Consider the following 14,185-nt stretch of genomic DNA (forward strand, 5'->3'; position numbering starts at 1 on the left):
AGGGGTTAAAACTCAGTGTTATGGGGTTACTCCATTTTTTTACAAGCGACCACACGGTGTGGCCTGGCTAGTTGCATAGAAAACCCATTGATGATATATTTAAATTCATATTAATATAAATTATAAAATTAAATACTAATAAAGTAATAAAATAAATCATATAACACTCATATGACTATGTTGTTTCTTAAGCATTGAGAAAATTTTGGATGATTTTCGCTCATTTTTAATAGTCCTATAATTCTAAACAGGAACAACAACAAACACAAAGGGAGCAAGATGGAATGATGGTACGTAGTTGTTCTACAACAATATAATAATTTCATATCTTTGATCTTGAGAGATCGAAATATTGTGTGACAACTTTCACTAGTAAGAGAAAGCATATTTTCATCGTTCTAAAATCTTGAAACTACTGTTGTAATTTGTTTACATTAATATAACATACTCCGTATATATGTACCCAAGTCTGCATACGTTTATGTAACTCATAAGTCAAAATTGGGACAACGGCATGTGATTTAAAGCTTGAAGTACTCTCCCCTCCCCCTCCCTACGGAACCTTTCTTTTGTGCCTGCTTACTCAATTTCCAGACTTAGAATCCAAGCTACATTTGTGACTTTTCATGGGAAACCAATAATAATAAATAGAAGTGGAAGTTTTAATGTAACTATAATAATAATTATTCAATATAAAGTGGTATACACCTTGATTTGTGAATTTCAACTATTCAAACTCTTCATTTAAATTGCCAAATTGGGCAAGAAGGATAACAAAATGTTAACTTAAAAAAAGTAGAAAAATACAGACTAAACGACATTTAATAGAGTACTCTTTCTCTACTACAAGAGTGACGATGAGAATTTTCCTCTTTCCTTTAGTTTGGCAACTAATTAGCTCTATTTTTCTCCTTATTTTCCCGCATTAAATAAAGATATGAAGAAAAAGGGGACAATAATATACTAGTAAAGAAAAAATGTTTCTAATTTAACTTGATTAACTCTAGGTAAATTTTGTTCTAAAATTGTCAAAAATCAGGGAAAATTGAGAGGAAGCCATTCTAATAATCAAAAATTACTGCACTAATTTAAATTTAAACCACATTACTTATGTGATTACTCTGAAAAATTAAGTATATTATCATATCATCTGCCTGTAATCAGTCCCTCCCAAATGATGATGATGAATGAAGTAATCTTCGCCACTGCCGCCGCCACTCATCATCATATGATGACCACCACCACCAATGTACTGCTGTTGTTGGTGGTGGTGGTGTGGTTGTTGGTGTCTTTGAACCTCCTTTTGTCGTCGAAGCTCTATCACCTTCCGGTGCGAGTTCGAGTGCTTGGCTGACACGAATGTCGGGCTTGCAGCCGGTCTATATTCGGGCACGAGCCGGCCCGACTTGTACCGAACCCCACAAGCATTGCACAATGTTTTCGGGCCCATAGGCCCGGTCCTCCACTGCGGAGTTTTCTCCGCAGCGCAATGCAGGCACCTCCGCACCTCCCCGGGCCCGTTATCGGGCCCACCACTATCCCTCCTCTTCGTCATTGACGGCTGCTTCTTCGCCCCCGTGCTCGGTCCACTATTGGATGAAGACGTAGCCGGGGAGGGCGCGGAGACCATTAGGAGCCGGGTGGACCAGTCGCACGGGGCCACCCGAGACCGCTTGCTCCTGGCCTTCCCCGGGACTGTTGTCGGTGGGTTCGGGCCACCTTGTCGGGCCGGGCCGGGCTGTTGTGGGTTGGTGGGAATGAATTGGAGTTTGTGCAAGTCGTCGGTGGAGAAGGATTCCTCCACGAAATTCGATAGCCATTCCAGCTCCGCCATATCATCATACTGTTTCACACATTTCCAAAAATTAAAATCATTCAACTTTTCCGCAATATTTGGAGCTAATTTAATCAAAGATTAAAAAAAAAATCTTACCCATTTATGTACATTAACTACACAGTTAAACAAACCAATGTAATAAAATACTCAGATTTTAAACATTAATTACACCGATAGGCTTACAATAATGATATTGTTAAGCCATATTACTACGAGTAATAAATTAGGAAATGTATTAAATGCTTACCGGAACACATAAGTCGGCCCCGGAAAAATAAGAGTCAGGGAAAGACGGGGCGCAAGAGACGGAGGAAGTGCAGCTATCGGAGGCCGGAGTAAGAGTGGAAGAATCAGTGGAATTTCCAGTGACGGTGTCGAAGAAAGCGTCGGTCATCATTTCATCACCACCGTTGGATAAGTCTAGCAAATCCTCCACGAAAAAATCCGGAGCCTCCATTTTTAATAATAATCTTTCAACAAAATAAAAGTCTTTATTTTGTTCTTGCTTAAAACTCTTCTTTGATGGTGTTGTTGTGAATGTATTTTTAGAGAGAGAAAGAAGAGAGAGAAAATTTGGGGGAGTTGAGAGCTGAGGAGGGTGAGAGGGAGAGGGTGTGTGAGGTTTGAGAGTGTTTAGATTTTTAAGCTCTTTAAAAAGGGAGGTCCAAATTAAATTACAATTTAATTTTTTAATTTATTTTTTATTTTTTTATTTAAGTAAATTTAATTAATTTAATTAGGTTAAGTTTAAATTAGTTTAATTAAAATTTTAACTGTCTACAGTTGTGTGTGTTTAATGGTTAAGAAGTTTACTTACATCATTTTCGATGCTAAATTACGATTGTGTCCTTTTATAAGGTTCCTTTGCTTATTGTTTACCTTTGTTTTTTGTGATGATTAAAATGTGTGTTAGTTGCTTGTAACAATCAATTCTGCAAAAATTTCGGTTTGCCATGTATCTTTATTTTCTTTGAAACCCAAAATGATTGACTTGCTACTCTAGTCTTCTACTTTTTTTTCTCCTCTTTTTATATGGTGTTGCTAATTTCATAGTAATGGTAGTTAATTTTATAGGTTTTCCTTTACACGCGTTGCATGAGAAGCGGTTATTTTTGTTATCTCTCGCCGTTATTAAAATTCTTATGAATTTATTAATATTCTATAGAATTTTATAAGGTTTTATTCTATTCTTGTTACATCACATTAGATATTGCAGTTTCCCTCAAAAAAAAAAATAAAAAAAATATTGCAGTTAATATATTATTATGTTCACTAAAAAAGTATTGCAATTAATATATTGTTATGTTCACTTTATATTTGAAATTTTGGATGGCTAGTTCTACATTTAAGTGAATTAAGTCATATTGATTCATTGTTGGCATTTCTATCATTTAATTTCACTCATGACATAATAACATCAAAAGCACTATTAATCAAGCCAATTATTGAAATCAAACGCCAAAAAAAAAAAAAGAAAAAAAAAAGAAAAAGAACAATAGATAAAGGACACATGAGAGACTCTCACTGGTGTACTAGTTGGTCACAAATTAATGCAATGTAATACATTTTTCTGTTGAATGTTATATCAAATTACCTTTAATTTTCATTGATCATCCTTCTTATTGTTTTTAGATGTGATAATCCTCATGGATTAATATTTACAATCACATTTTTAGAACAAATAAGTACGAAAAGTCAAAGCGGCCAATTTGTTTTTCCACGTAGGTCCAAATCAAGCATACTATCTTAAATCATCGAAATTGAAAGGAAAAAGTATTTTGTGGTAAGTCTTAAAAAAATTAAGGGTCTTATTACGGAAAATAATAACATTATGTTTTTTTCAAAATTTCCAAACTAGAAAAATAAAATTCCTTAGGGTGCTTAGGTACCTTTTGAGGCACAAAAAATATGAAATTGTGTGATATAGCCATCTATTTATTAAGTTTAAACAGATGTCGGACAGGGGGAAGAAGCGAGGTAGAGTAATTGTGTGATATAGCCATCTATTTATTGAGTATCAACTATCAAGTAATAAAATATCCCTTAACTTATCAAAACTTATGTGAACTTTATTAATAACCCTTATATGAACTTATCAAGGGGGGACACTACACCATGCCCGCATTTTAACATGAATGGTCTTATTTACCCCTCACATAAACAGGCCCTCAAACACATTTCAATCCCATTTTTACTTCTCTTACTACCAACTCTAACTTTCTAACTCATTAACTCTCTCCCTGTCTATCCACCCAAATAACCACCACCACTAAACTAAGGGTGTGTCTAATTCACCTGATTTTCACTTATCTGAATCTATATGTTTTGAACTTAGTATACCTTATTAAAACTTATTTTAGTTGTAATATGTACTTGGGTAACCCTTATGAGAACTTATTTTTCCTGAACTGAACTTATCTGAACTTATGACACCTGAAATAAGTAAAAATAAGATGAACAGAACATGCCCTAAGTGTACTACCTAGTGTAATAACCACAACCAACTACTAAGAGGCAAGGAACAGTGTACAAGGAGTAGAGTAATTTAAGCATGTCGGGAAATCGTGAAGGCAGGGGAATCGTCGGCAAGCATATAATTTTTTATTTTTTTTCGGTCTGACTCAATGTTGAAAAAAGCACGCTTAAGGCGCGCCTAGGCGTAAGGCAATAGGGGGTAAGCACTTATTTTGGCTGGGTTGAGGTATTTTTAATTAGGCGCACATGAGTCAAATTTCTGCCAATTTATTTTTAACTGTTTATATAGTGCGCTCATTTCAAAGAGGCGCACTGAGGCGTGCCTTAGGCGCTGCATAACCCTTATCGCTTCAGCGCGCCTTGAGGTTTTTTTTTTATACATTGGTCTGACGTGAGAAACGCCATAGATTTCTCAGGCCGGAAACGAGCCTAGGATTTTCGAATACCCTAAGGTAGATTCGAAAATCTAGGCATTCATATAGAAACTTATTTTTTTCCCTCAACAAAGGATAAAACGAAAATGCCCTAACTTTAACCCTTTAAAACATCTCTCTTGAACCCTCTCTAAATTATTATATGATATACGGAGTATAAATATCTATAATTATATACTATAGGCAAATCAGGAATGTCTCACCAACCGGAAATTCTTGCCGGGAAATTAAATGTGGACATGTGGTAGTGCTATTCAAAGTTTTTGTGGTAGTTTTTTCAAAAATAAAATAAAATAAATAAATAAATAAACAAATAAAATTAAACAGTAGTTTTTCTCAAAAGTGGTCATTGGAATGGTAGTTGTTTGCAAAATTTCCTTTTTTTTTTTTTTTTTATTTTGACAATCATCTTTGATCTATATACATTTTTTTTTTTACGACATCTATATACATTCAACTTAAATATTTCTACATATCTTTTATATATTATATTATAAGTTAATTTTCATTAAAAAAATGTACATAAGGTATTGTATTAGAAAGTAAGATATTATCATCTAAGATTAATATAATATATTATATTAAAAATAATTCATATATGTAAAATATATAAAACTCTAATAGTTAGTAACTATAATTACTAATTATCACATAGTAAAATATAATCAAGTCAATTTGCATAAAATGTTGTTGTGCCAGTCAAAGTGTATAAACAAAATAGGGTTGAAGGATATATGAGTTACTTAAAATTTCTTACGAGTATATTTTCATACGAGTATTTACTTAAAAATTCTTCTTCTTTTTTTTTTATATATATATGGAAACTCGTAGTTCTATAAAAAAAATTATTTTTTATAATCTAATAAATTGATAACCTTAACGTCTTAGGAACGTATGTATGGGTATAAATTAAATTACAAGTTATTTTATTTTATTTAAAGTCTATTTTTTTATAAAAATTATTATTGAATTAACATTATAAATCGTAATTTTTGTAAAAGTTGTGCATGACACTAGAACAAGCTAGTTTAATATAAAGATGAATAGGGAACGATATAAAGTCCATGGCTATGAATAACAAAGACTCGTTTCCAAAGTTGTAATTAATTTATTGTTCCAACTTTTATATTAACTATTACTAAGACAAAACATTGCTGACTTCATCTCTCCTCAAAACTGTATACGTGTCACTTTCTTATGAAATTTTTTCCCGTCTAAACCATTGATGATGTAATTTTTTGGTGATAGTTTTTTTTTTTCCTTTTGTGTGATACTTCGCAAACAAGCTAATTAAGTTCTTTCAACAACTTTAATCTAGAAAACTGAAGTATAGTAAATTAACTAGCAACTGTATTCCTTTCTTTTGATTTAAAGATCTATCATTCTCTCTCCTCAATTCCTTAACACTAATATTCAAACATCCAAAAATTTCCTGAAATATTCAAACTGTATTTCTTTTAAGAAATCTCCTTCCAATGAATTTATGACAAAATTGAAAAGATTCAATGTATATACGAGTTCTATACTATAATTTTTATTACTAAAACCGTGCATCGCACGGGGATAATCTAGTTATATATAAACTAATTAATTTCAACTTATATTTATAATTACACCATTTTATCATCTTCCTCCATCTTTTTTTATTTACTAGAACAAAATTCTATAGACTGCAACAACTAACTATTTAAGAATGAAGAGGTGATAGATAAGTGCAAGAAAATTTATCCAAGTAATTATGAAAGCCAACAACTATAATTGGGACAATCAATGAGTGTAATTAAGAGCACATTATTAGCTTAAATTCAACTCCTTAAGAATCGATCTTTTTGCAGGCTTTGTCACACTCCTATACTCCTATCTCATTAGTGTCCAAGTTTACAGCCGGATTCCTCTGCTCCATCTTTTAATTAACATTTTCTTTTCTAGGGAAATGAGAATTTCTTGCCTTTTTCTTCATTTTTTTTTCTCTATTTCACAAAATTTCATTGTCCTTTTATAAAATTATCTTACGATTTCTTAATTTTCCATTAGATTTTCATGAAATTTATACGGGGTATGAACTACTATTGTAATGAATTCTATATTATCATATATAACTAGAAGGACTATGAACTATATGAATGGCTTGTATCATTTATATACAGTTATTATCTTCAAATTACGTGAATTAAACAGTGTATGAACTTATCCATACTTATTTTGATTGAAATTAGTCAAAACACATTGTAATAACTTGAGCAGAAGTGCAGTACGAGATTGAACTTGAGTTTGGTCATCTTGGATCATATTATGTATGAATCATAAGTAATCAACTTATTACGAAATATCAATAACATTAGACAAACTTACTTATTGGGTCAGTTCATTTTCAATTCAAACAAATTCAAGTTTTGGTAAGATAATTTTCGATAAGATGATGTTTATAGAATGTAATATGTAGAGCATGTGCTAATGTGATAAGAGAGGATTAGTATTGCAATTGTTATTTATGTAATTAAATTCAATAGTATAACAAAACAAATGTGTTGTAAGTGAACGTGTGTAAGATAAGGTAAGAAAATATGTTGCATGTGGGAGTGGGGAATGTATAGTAGTATAGTAGAAGAAGTATTGCTAATTCAAAAGAACTAACGAAAGCAAAAATTATAACTAACGTAAAGGAACGATTTCTCTCACACATGTTCCACTTGCTACACTCTCCGCTAAAAGTATATAAACTGATACATTTAAGCATAAATTAATTAAATTATGAATTATTATTCATTTTTGGATTAAAATGATTCTTATCATTATTCTAAGTATAATATATAATCCCAAGATTTCTTATGTCAATAATTTTCCTTAGCAAAAGAAAGTACGAGTAATAGTGTTTAATTTTCCTTGAACCCTCCAAAGAATATGTTATGTCAATTCACACCCCCGTTAACATATTCCTTAACCCACGTTAATGCACGAGTGGTACAGCTCAGAACCATAGAAACGACGCCAATGATCCCTTCCCACGTTTCATCTTTTTACTTTCAATTTTTAAATTTTTTTACCTTCCCCCAAAAATAAAAATGCCACGTAGGATTTGGGGTTGTTGAACCATGCTTTTGATTGGTTGTCTCTTCCCACAAAACATAGGCCAATAAATTTTTTCTCTCTCCTAAAATGGTTTATAAATTGCCATGCTTCAATTTGGTGGGTAGCAAGTTTAAGGGAGTCCCATTGCTTTGGCACTTGGTTTTTTGCCGTTTTCATCCATTTCTTTCCCATCATTTTCATGCTATTGGATTTGTTTTGCCTTTTTTTGGTCTACCTATCTGGGTGCATCATTTAGTTCTATCTAAGTTGATTAGTTATCTTATGACTATACTATTGGAAGTTATCATTAACATGTGTATATATATCCTTGCCGACTTAGCGCTAAGATATACTTTATATGTTATTTTAAAGGTTTATTCATCTAACTTTTCTCAGTATTGAATACAGTGTCTTAAATCGTAATACTCCTGCCTCCTTTTCTAATATACGTAATAATCATGAAAAGATGATGTTATGATACTCTTTCCGTTTTTTTTATAGGCTAGAAATGAGATTGCGCAAAGTTTAGGTAGTTTAATAATATAAGATGTGCTCACCAAAAAAAATAAAATAAGATGTTAGCGAGGTAGATAAGGTTATTATTTTATTGAAAAGTAAAGTGGTGTAAGAGGGAGTGGGACCATTGGAGGACTGAGAAATAATAAAGTAAGAAAGAGTGGGGACATTAGTGGCTTAAGATGTATTATTAAATTGTAAGAGATTTTAAAAAATGGAACTCTAGCTTATAAAAAAAAACACGGACGAAAATAGTAACTCTAGCTTTTTTTAAAAAAAAAACGGAGAGAGTACGTTAAAACAAATTCAACAAAATCCTTAACAACTGCATTATTACTTATATATAAGAAAAAATACTTTTAATAATCCCAACTATTGGTGAATTCTAATAATCTCAACTAAGGTTTATCATCTAATAATCCCAACTATGCTATGACTTTGCCTCCAGTGGTCCCAATCGGTCAACACCAAGTCAACGACTTGTTGCAACAGGTAACCATTACACTTGTCCGCACGTAATTGGTCTAAAATTAAAAAATAACAAATAAAAAGAAAAAATAAAAAAGGAAAAAGGAAAAAAATTCAAAAACCCTAACAGCCACCACCCCCTCCCTTCCGCCACCGCGAAACCCAAGGTCCGAAATACGGCTGGCCTTCTCCCCTAACCCTCAAAAACGGTCAGCCGGGGCAGATATCACTTTAGATGACGCCGAATAACCCCGAAATCCGTTGTTGATGTTTACTTTAATTCACTCCAGTCGGGCGTCAAACCCAGTCAAGGTTTCTTCCTTTTGAAGCCTCACTCTGACCGCAAGTCAGGGGCCTCTCGCCACGAGCAACACTCAAGGGGTTTCGCCCCGCAACTTTTTTTTTTTCCAACGAGGGGGGAGGGAAGGGAGGGGTTGGTTTACCAGGTGGGGTGGATCAATTGTGTTGTTTTGGGGAGGGGAGGTGGCGGACCGGTTTTTGTGGGCTGGGGGTTGGCCTGGGGTTTCATGGTGGGGAAGGGGATGGGGTGGCTAGGAATGGTTTTTGGGTTTTTTTTAAAATTTTTTTTTAATATTACACAAATCACATGCTAATACGTGGCTGTTAAAAAAAATACCTTTTCAGCAGGTTACTGGTTATTGGGACCACTGGAGGTTAAATCATAGCATAGTTGGGATTATTAGATAATTAATAAATCTTAGTTGGGATTATTAGAAGTAAATCGTCAATAGTTAGGATTATTAAAGTGTATTTTTTCTATATATTAAGGGAATTTATAGTAAGTATTTTTAATAGGAAAAATTGTAAATAATAATCCCAACTTTGCTCCATTTTCTTTTAATAATCTCAATTTTGAATTATTCTGGAATAATCCCAACTTTGGAGGTTGTTACTTTTTTCAATCTCAAACCGGTCAACAAAAGTCAATGACCTGTTATCACAAGTTATGTGACACGTGTCATACTGTGATTGGTCCAAAAAAATAAAAAATATAAAAATAAAAAATCAACCCCGCCTAGCCCCTTCCCTCTTCCCCACTGGAATCCCAAACCCCAGCCACCCCGATCTCCCTTACCCCACCGGAAAACCCACCCTAATCTTCCCGTCGGCCAGCCACCTCTGCTCTCGTCCTGTCGCCCCTCCCCCTTTCTCCTTGACCACCACCCTTATGAGCGCACTCCCCCCTTCCCCCTTGAACCACCACCCTCGTGAGCGCACTACATGAGCATAATTCGAAGTTGTTGATGCTATTGGAGGCTGAAATTGATGAAATTAGGTGTCGAATTGCTGATTGCAGGTGGCGAATTGGTGATGAGGTGGAGATGGGTACTGCGGCTAACGGTTTAGGCTGAGTTGCTGGTGGTTGTTTGGTGTTTGTGAGTTGTGCAGTTGTTTGGGTTGAGCTGCTGTTGTTTGTGGTTGTAGTGTGTGTGGAATGGGGCGGCTAGCCGGCGGGAGGAAGGTTGTGAGTTTTCAGGTGGGCGGTGGGGCTGGGGTTCTAGTGGACGGTGTGGCTGGGGTGGCCAGGGAAGGGGGTGGGGGTTTTCTGAATTATTTTTTTTTGTTTTTTTTTAATATTTTTAGCTAATTAACTCTTGACACGTGGCATTTATTAAAAAATAAAAAAAAAAATTAACCTGTTCAATAGGTAATCGATAATTGGGATTGAAGAAAGTAAACAACCCCCAAAGTTGGGATTATTCCAGAATAATCCAAAGTTAGGATTATTAAAAGATAATGGAGCAAAGTTGGGATTATTATTTACAATTTTTCTTTTTTAATATGATATAGAAAGTTAGAATGAAATAATCTTTTAGAGATGAATGAAGTAATACAAAATTGTTAAAGCCACTATATATGAAAAACTTCATTCATTCTCAAATAATATCAATCTTCTTGTTAGATTTAAACATGCATATTGTGGAGTTTAATACGTACTCCATGAGTAGGGTCAGAGTTTGAGAGAAATAGAGTTAGTGGAACTATGCAAGGATTCACATGAGTTGAATGATAATAAAATCATTTTAAATGACAAGTACTCGATTTTTTGAGAAATTCTATGTGAAACTAAAGTTGAAAAACTACTAAGGTTGCAATATTCAAACAAAATTTTCCAATTACTTCAACTCTATTTAAAACTAATGTGATTTTGAAATCAATATAGTACACAAGCATAATGGCAGATATACGAAAATTCTAAGCTACATGTTGAACAACTAATTATTCCTGCTTATTAAAATTGGGTAACAAATTGAAAACAACACATGCTCCACTAGGGATCAAATATTTTTTTAATAAACCAATAATGTGGTAAATTTTCAGTAAAATAACAAAATAAATTGAAACCATTGTTTTTTCTTCTACAATACTTCCATTTTTTTTCTTTCTTATTACTCTCTATTTACATTTTTGTATCAATTCTTCTTATTTAATCGTGTACCTACTGAAATCAAAGTAACTTTATACTCATATTATATACAAGTACAAATTAAGCAACTTTATGCTATTTAATTTGTTCGACTTAGATATTAAATTTGTGCCAATTTGAAGAAAATATGAATATGTATCGCATAGGGCAAATAATTCAATATTGTACATTTTACGATGTGTATGAAATGCATATATTGCATATTTGCATTGACATTGATTATATAAGATTGGACTAGACACTAGAGTCAATGAACACCTTGTTGGCAAATTAAAAACCTAATACACCATAATAAAATTAATTAAAAAATACCCATGAGCCAAACACTCTCCATAAGCAACAACGATGTAAACATAATAAAATTAATTAAAAAATACCCATGAGCCAAACACTCTCCATAAGCAACAACGATGTAAACGCTCAAAATGTGTATGAATGCTGAAAATTCAATTCTCTAGCTATATACTAACTAACTACGGAGTAGTAATAACACCATGTCAAGTTCACATGGCCCGACCCACAATGAGTCTACTCGTTACATGTCATATCATTCGAAGAACTTCAAAAGGACATCCCAAGCTCGACTCAACCCCGAGTAGAGTATCATATTGACAATGATAGTGTCGTGCCATGTTTACTTGCTTAAATCAAAGTTAACTTGTTTTAGTTGTGCTTCTCCAAAAAAAAAGCATGGACCATGACCTAACACACAACAATAGTGTCGGTTGTGTCCGACCCATGCCTGTGTCCAATTGTGCTTCATATCGTGGTACACCGACTTAACCCATTGCCATTTTTAATATGTTGTACTTAAAATCAAATCTATGTACATCATCACTCTTTGTTTCTGATAATAAGAAAACAAACGTTAAAAAATGATTGATTCAAGAGAAGAGAGAGAGAGTAAAAAAAAAAAAAAAAAAAAGCAAAAACATCTAAAGTCAAAATTTAATTAATGTTGTGCCCACAATTACCACAACAATGTAAAGAGGGGAACAAAGGTTAGTTAGATTATTGTTTGTCACAGGGTAAAAAGTGGATAAGGATTTGACATTTGTTTATTTACCCTTCCATTACTGTATACAATATTTTTATGATTTTATCCCCCTTCCTAGTTTCCACCTCAATCATAAACACATTTTACTTACAATATTTTACATATAAGACTATAATATAATCTTTTTTCTCTTCAATATATTTACTTACCCCAATCATTTTCATTATATTATATTACTATACTATTAGTGGGGAGCCTCTCCCTATCTTCTTTGTCTAAAACAGAAGGTGGGTTCCTTAATTTTTTTTTATTTTTAACTTTTTATTTTTATTTTTTTATAATAAGGTAGGACTATCGGAGGTCAAGCACGTGACAAAGGTAGAGGTGGGTGTCAGCCATCATGTGACTTCTTTTATGGGCTTTTCTTTTTCTTTTTATTTTATAAAAAAAAAATTCTCTCTTTTTTTAAAAAAATATTTAATTAATTATTCCTTTTAATTAATTTTGTATGAAACAAGTTTCTTGCACCATGCTAAGGAAGCTAAAGAGCGGTGGTCAAATACACTCTCACCACTCCTCTCAGTTTCTTTGTAAGTTCTCACACGTGCGCCTACTTGTGAAAATCAACGTGGCAGCACATGTAGAGAAGTCACGTGGAATGAGAGTAATGCACGTGACTTTGGGGTATGACCTTAACCTTCAACTATGGCGTTGATTGAGAGGAGAAATACAATTTTGACCCTTGACCTTCAAATATGGCTTTGATTGAGGAAAGTAAAAAATAAATGCATTATTGGATTCCTAAGGCCCAAAGAAGCCCAACTCATTAGTAGTACTATATTTGGATATTACAACTGTTATTAAAGTGTTGTCAGATGAGCCCGGCTTACTACCACATCTTATTGGTCTTTTTTACAAGTTGGTTTAAATTGTCTGTTGACATTGTGAATTGGTTTGAGTCTATGACTTTGACTAGACACCTAGCAAAGCTCCCCCCCACTCCCTCCACCCTTCCCTTTTTTTTTTCTTTTGTGAATTACTTCTCTCCGTCTCTGTTTGTTTGTCTCATTTGATATTTTACATTCTTCAAAAGCACCTTTAAATAGAACATCTTCAATTTTGTACACGTAAAATATATAAAAATTGACATTCAAACGAATCTAATAAGGTCTAACACAACAATATTATTTCTTACGAAATATAGTATAAATTAGAGAGAACTCATAGTCATAGGCATAGCTTGTAAAGTTTTACCCCAAAAATACAATGAAATAATCTTTAAGGGTAAAGGGAGTGTCTTGCTAAATGCTATGAGAAATTACTTAAATTGAAAAGTATTTTTAACTTTTTTGCCTTGCCTTCCCTTTCTTTCTCTCCCTTGTGTGAGGCCCTCCCCATACAACTTGACCAACCCCTATCACAATGCACCTAATCCCACCCTTTTTTTTATAGAGAGAGTTAGGACAAACGTTGTACACATGATTCAATCACAAGTCTTAGGTATCACCCCATAAACCAAGATAAGAACGAATTAAAATGTAATCTTATGCATAAGGTATGAATTTCCTTATCAATTTACATATAAATTCATTTTAATTGCTGCATGTCAAATAGGTTGTTTATAAAAATTCTTAATAGAGTAGAATCCAGTATTTCCTTCACAATAATAATTTTGTTTGTTATATGTATAACTTTATACTCCCTTTGTCTCTTATTTTTTGCTCCATGAGGATAATGTTAATTTATTAATTTTTGGTTGGAAAAAATGATGAGTGTAGAAAGTGGCAAGGTTAATGGGGTGGTTGTGAAAGTAAAAGTGTGGTCCTAACTCTCCTAAATCCAAAAATGAAATTGAGTAAAAAAAAAAGGATGGGCTAAAAAGAAATTAGGGCAAAAAATAAGTGACATAGCACACAGGGAGTTAGTTCTAAATCTATACT

The 14,185-nt window shown here is 33.2% G+C and overlaps 1 protein-coding gene across 1 annotated transcript; it reads right to left on the bottom strand.

Annotated features, from left to right (window-relative positions):
* Positions 1–713: 713 nt before the first annotated feature.
* Positions 714–2,797, bottom strand: LOC110729852 (GATA transcription factor 12-like). The gene is made up of 2 exons (XM_021909637.1): positions 2,085–2,797; positions 714–1,843 (listed from the first exon to the last, which is right to left on the bottom strand). Exons 1-2 carry the CDS (start codon positions 2,292–2,294, stop codon positions 1,142–1,144), a joined length of 912 nt encoding a protein of 303 aa, XP_021765329.1. The 5' UTR covers positions 2,295–2,797; the 3' UTR covers positions 714–1,141.
* Between the last annotated feature and the right edge of the window lie 11,388 nt (positions 2,798–14,185).

This window comes from Chenopodium quinoa, unplaced genomic scaffold (assembly GCF_001683475.1).
Source record: "Chenopodium quinoa cultivar QQ74 unplaced genomic scaffold, ASM168347v1, whole genome shotgun sequence".
Taxonomy (NCBI): domain Eukaryota; kingdom Viridiplantae; phylum Streptophyta; class Magnoliopsida; order Caryophyllales; family Amaranthaceae; genus Chenopodium; species Chenopodium quinoa.

Bases quoted from the DNA above. Each gene is read 5' to 3' on its own strand.
- LOC110729852 (XM_021909637.1), bottom strand. From the start codon at position 2,294: ATGGAGGCTCCGGATTTTTTCGTGGAGGATTTGCTAGACTTATCCAAC. The intron at 1,844-2,084 runs GTAAGCATTTAA...TGTGTGAAACAG, and splicing joins GGGCCGACTTATGTGTTCCG to TATGATGATATGGCGGAGCT.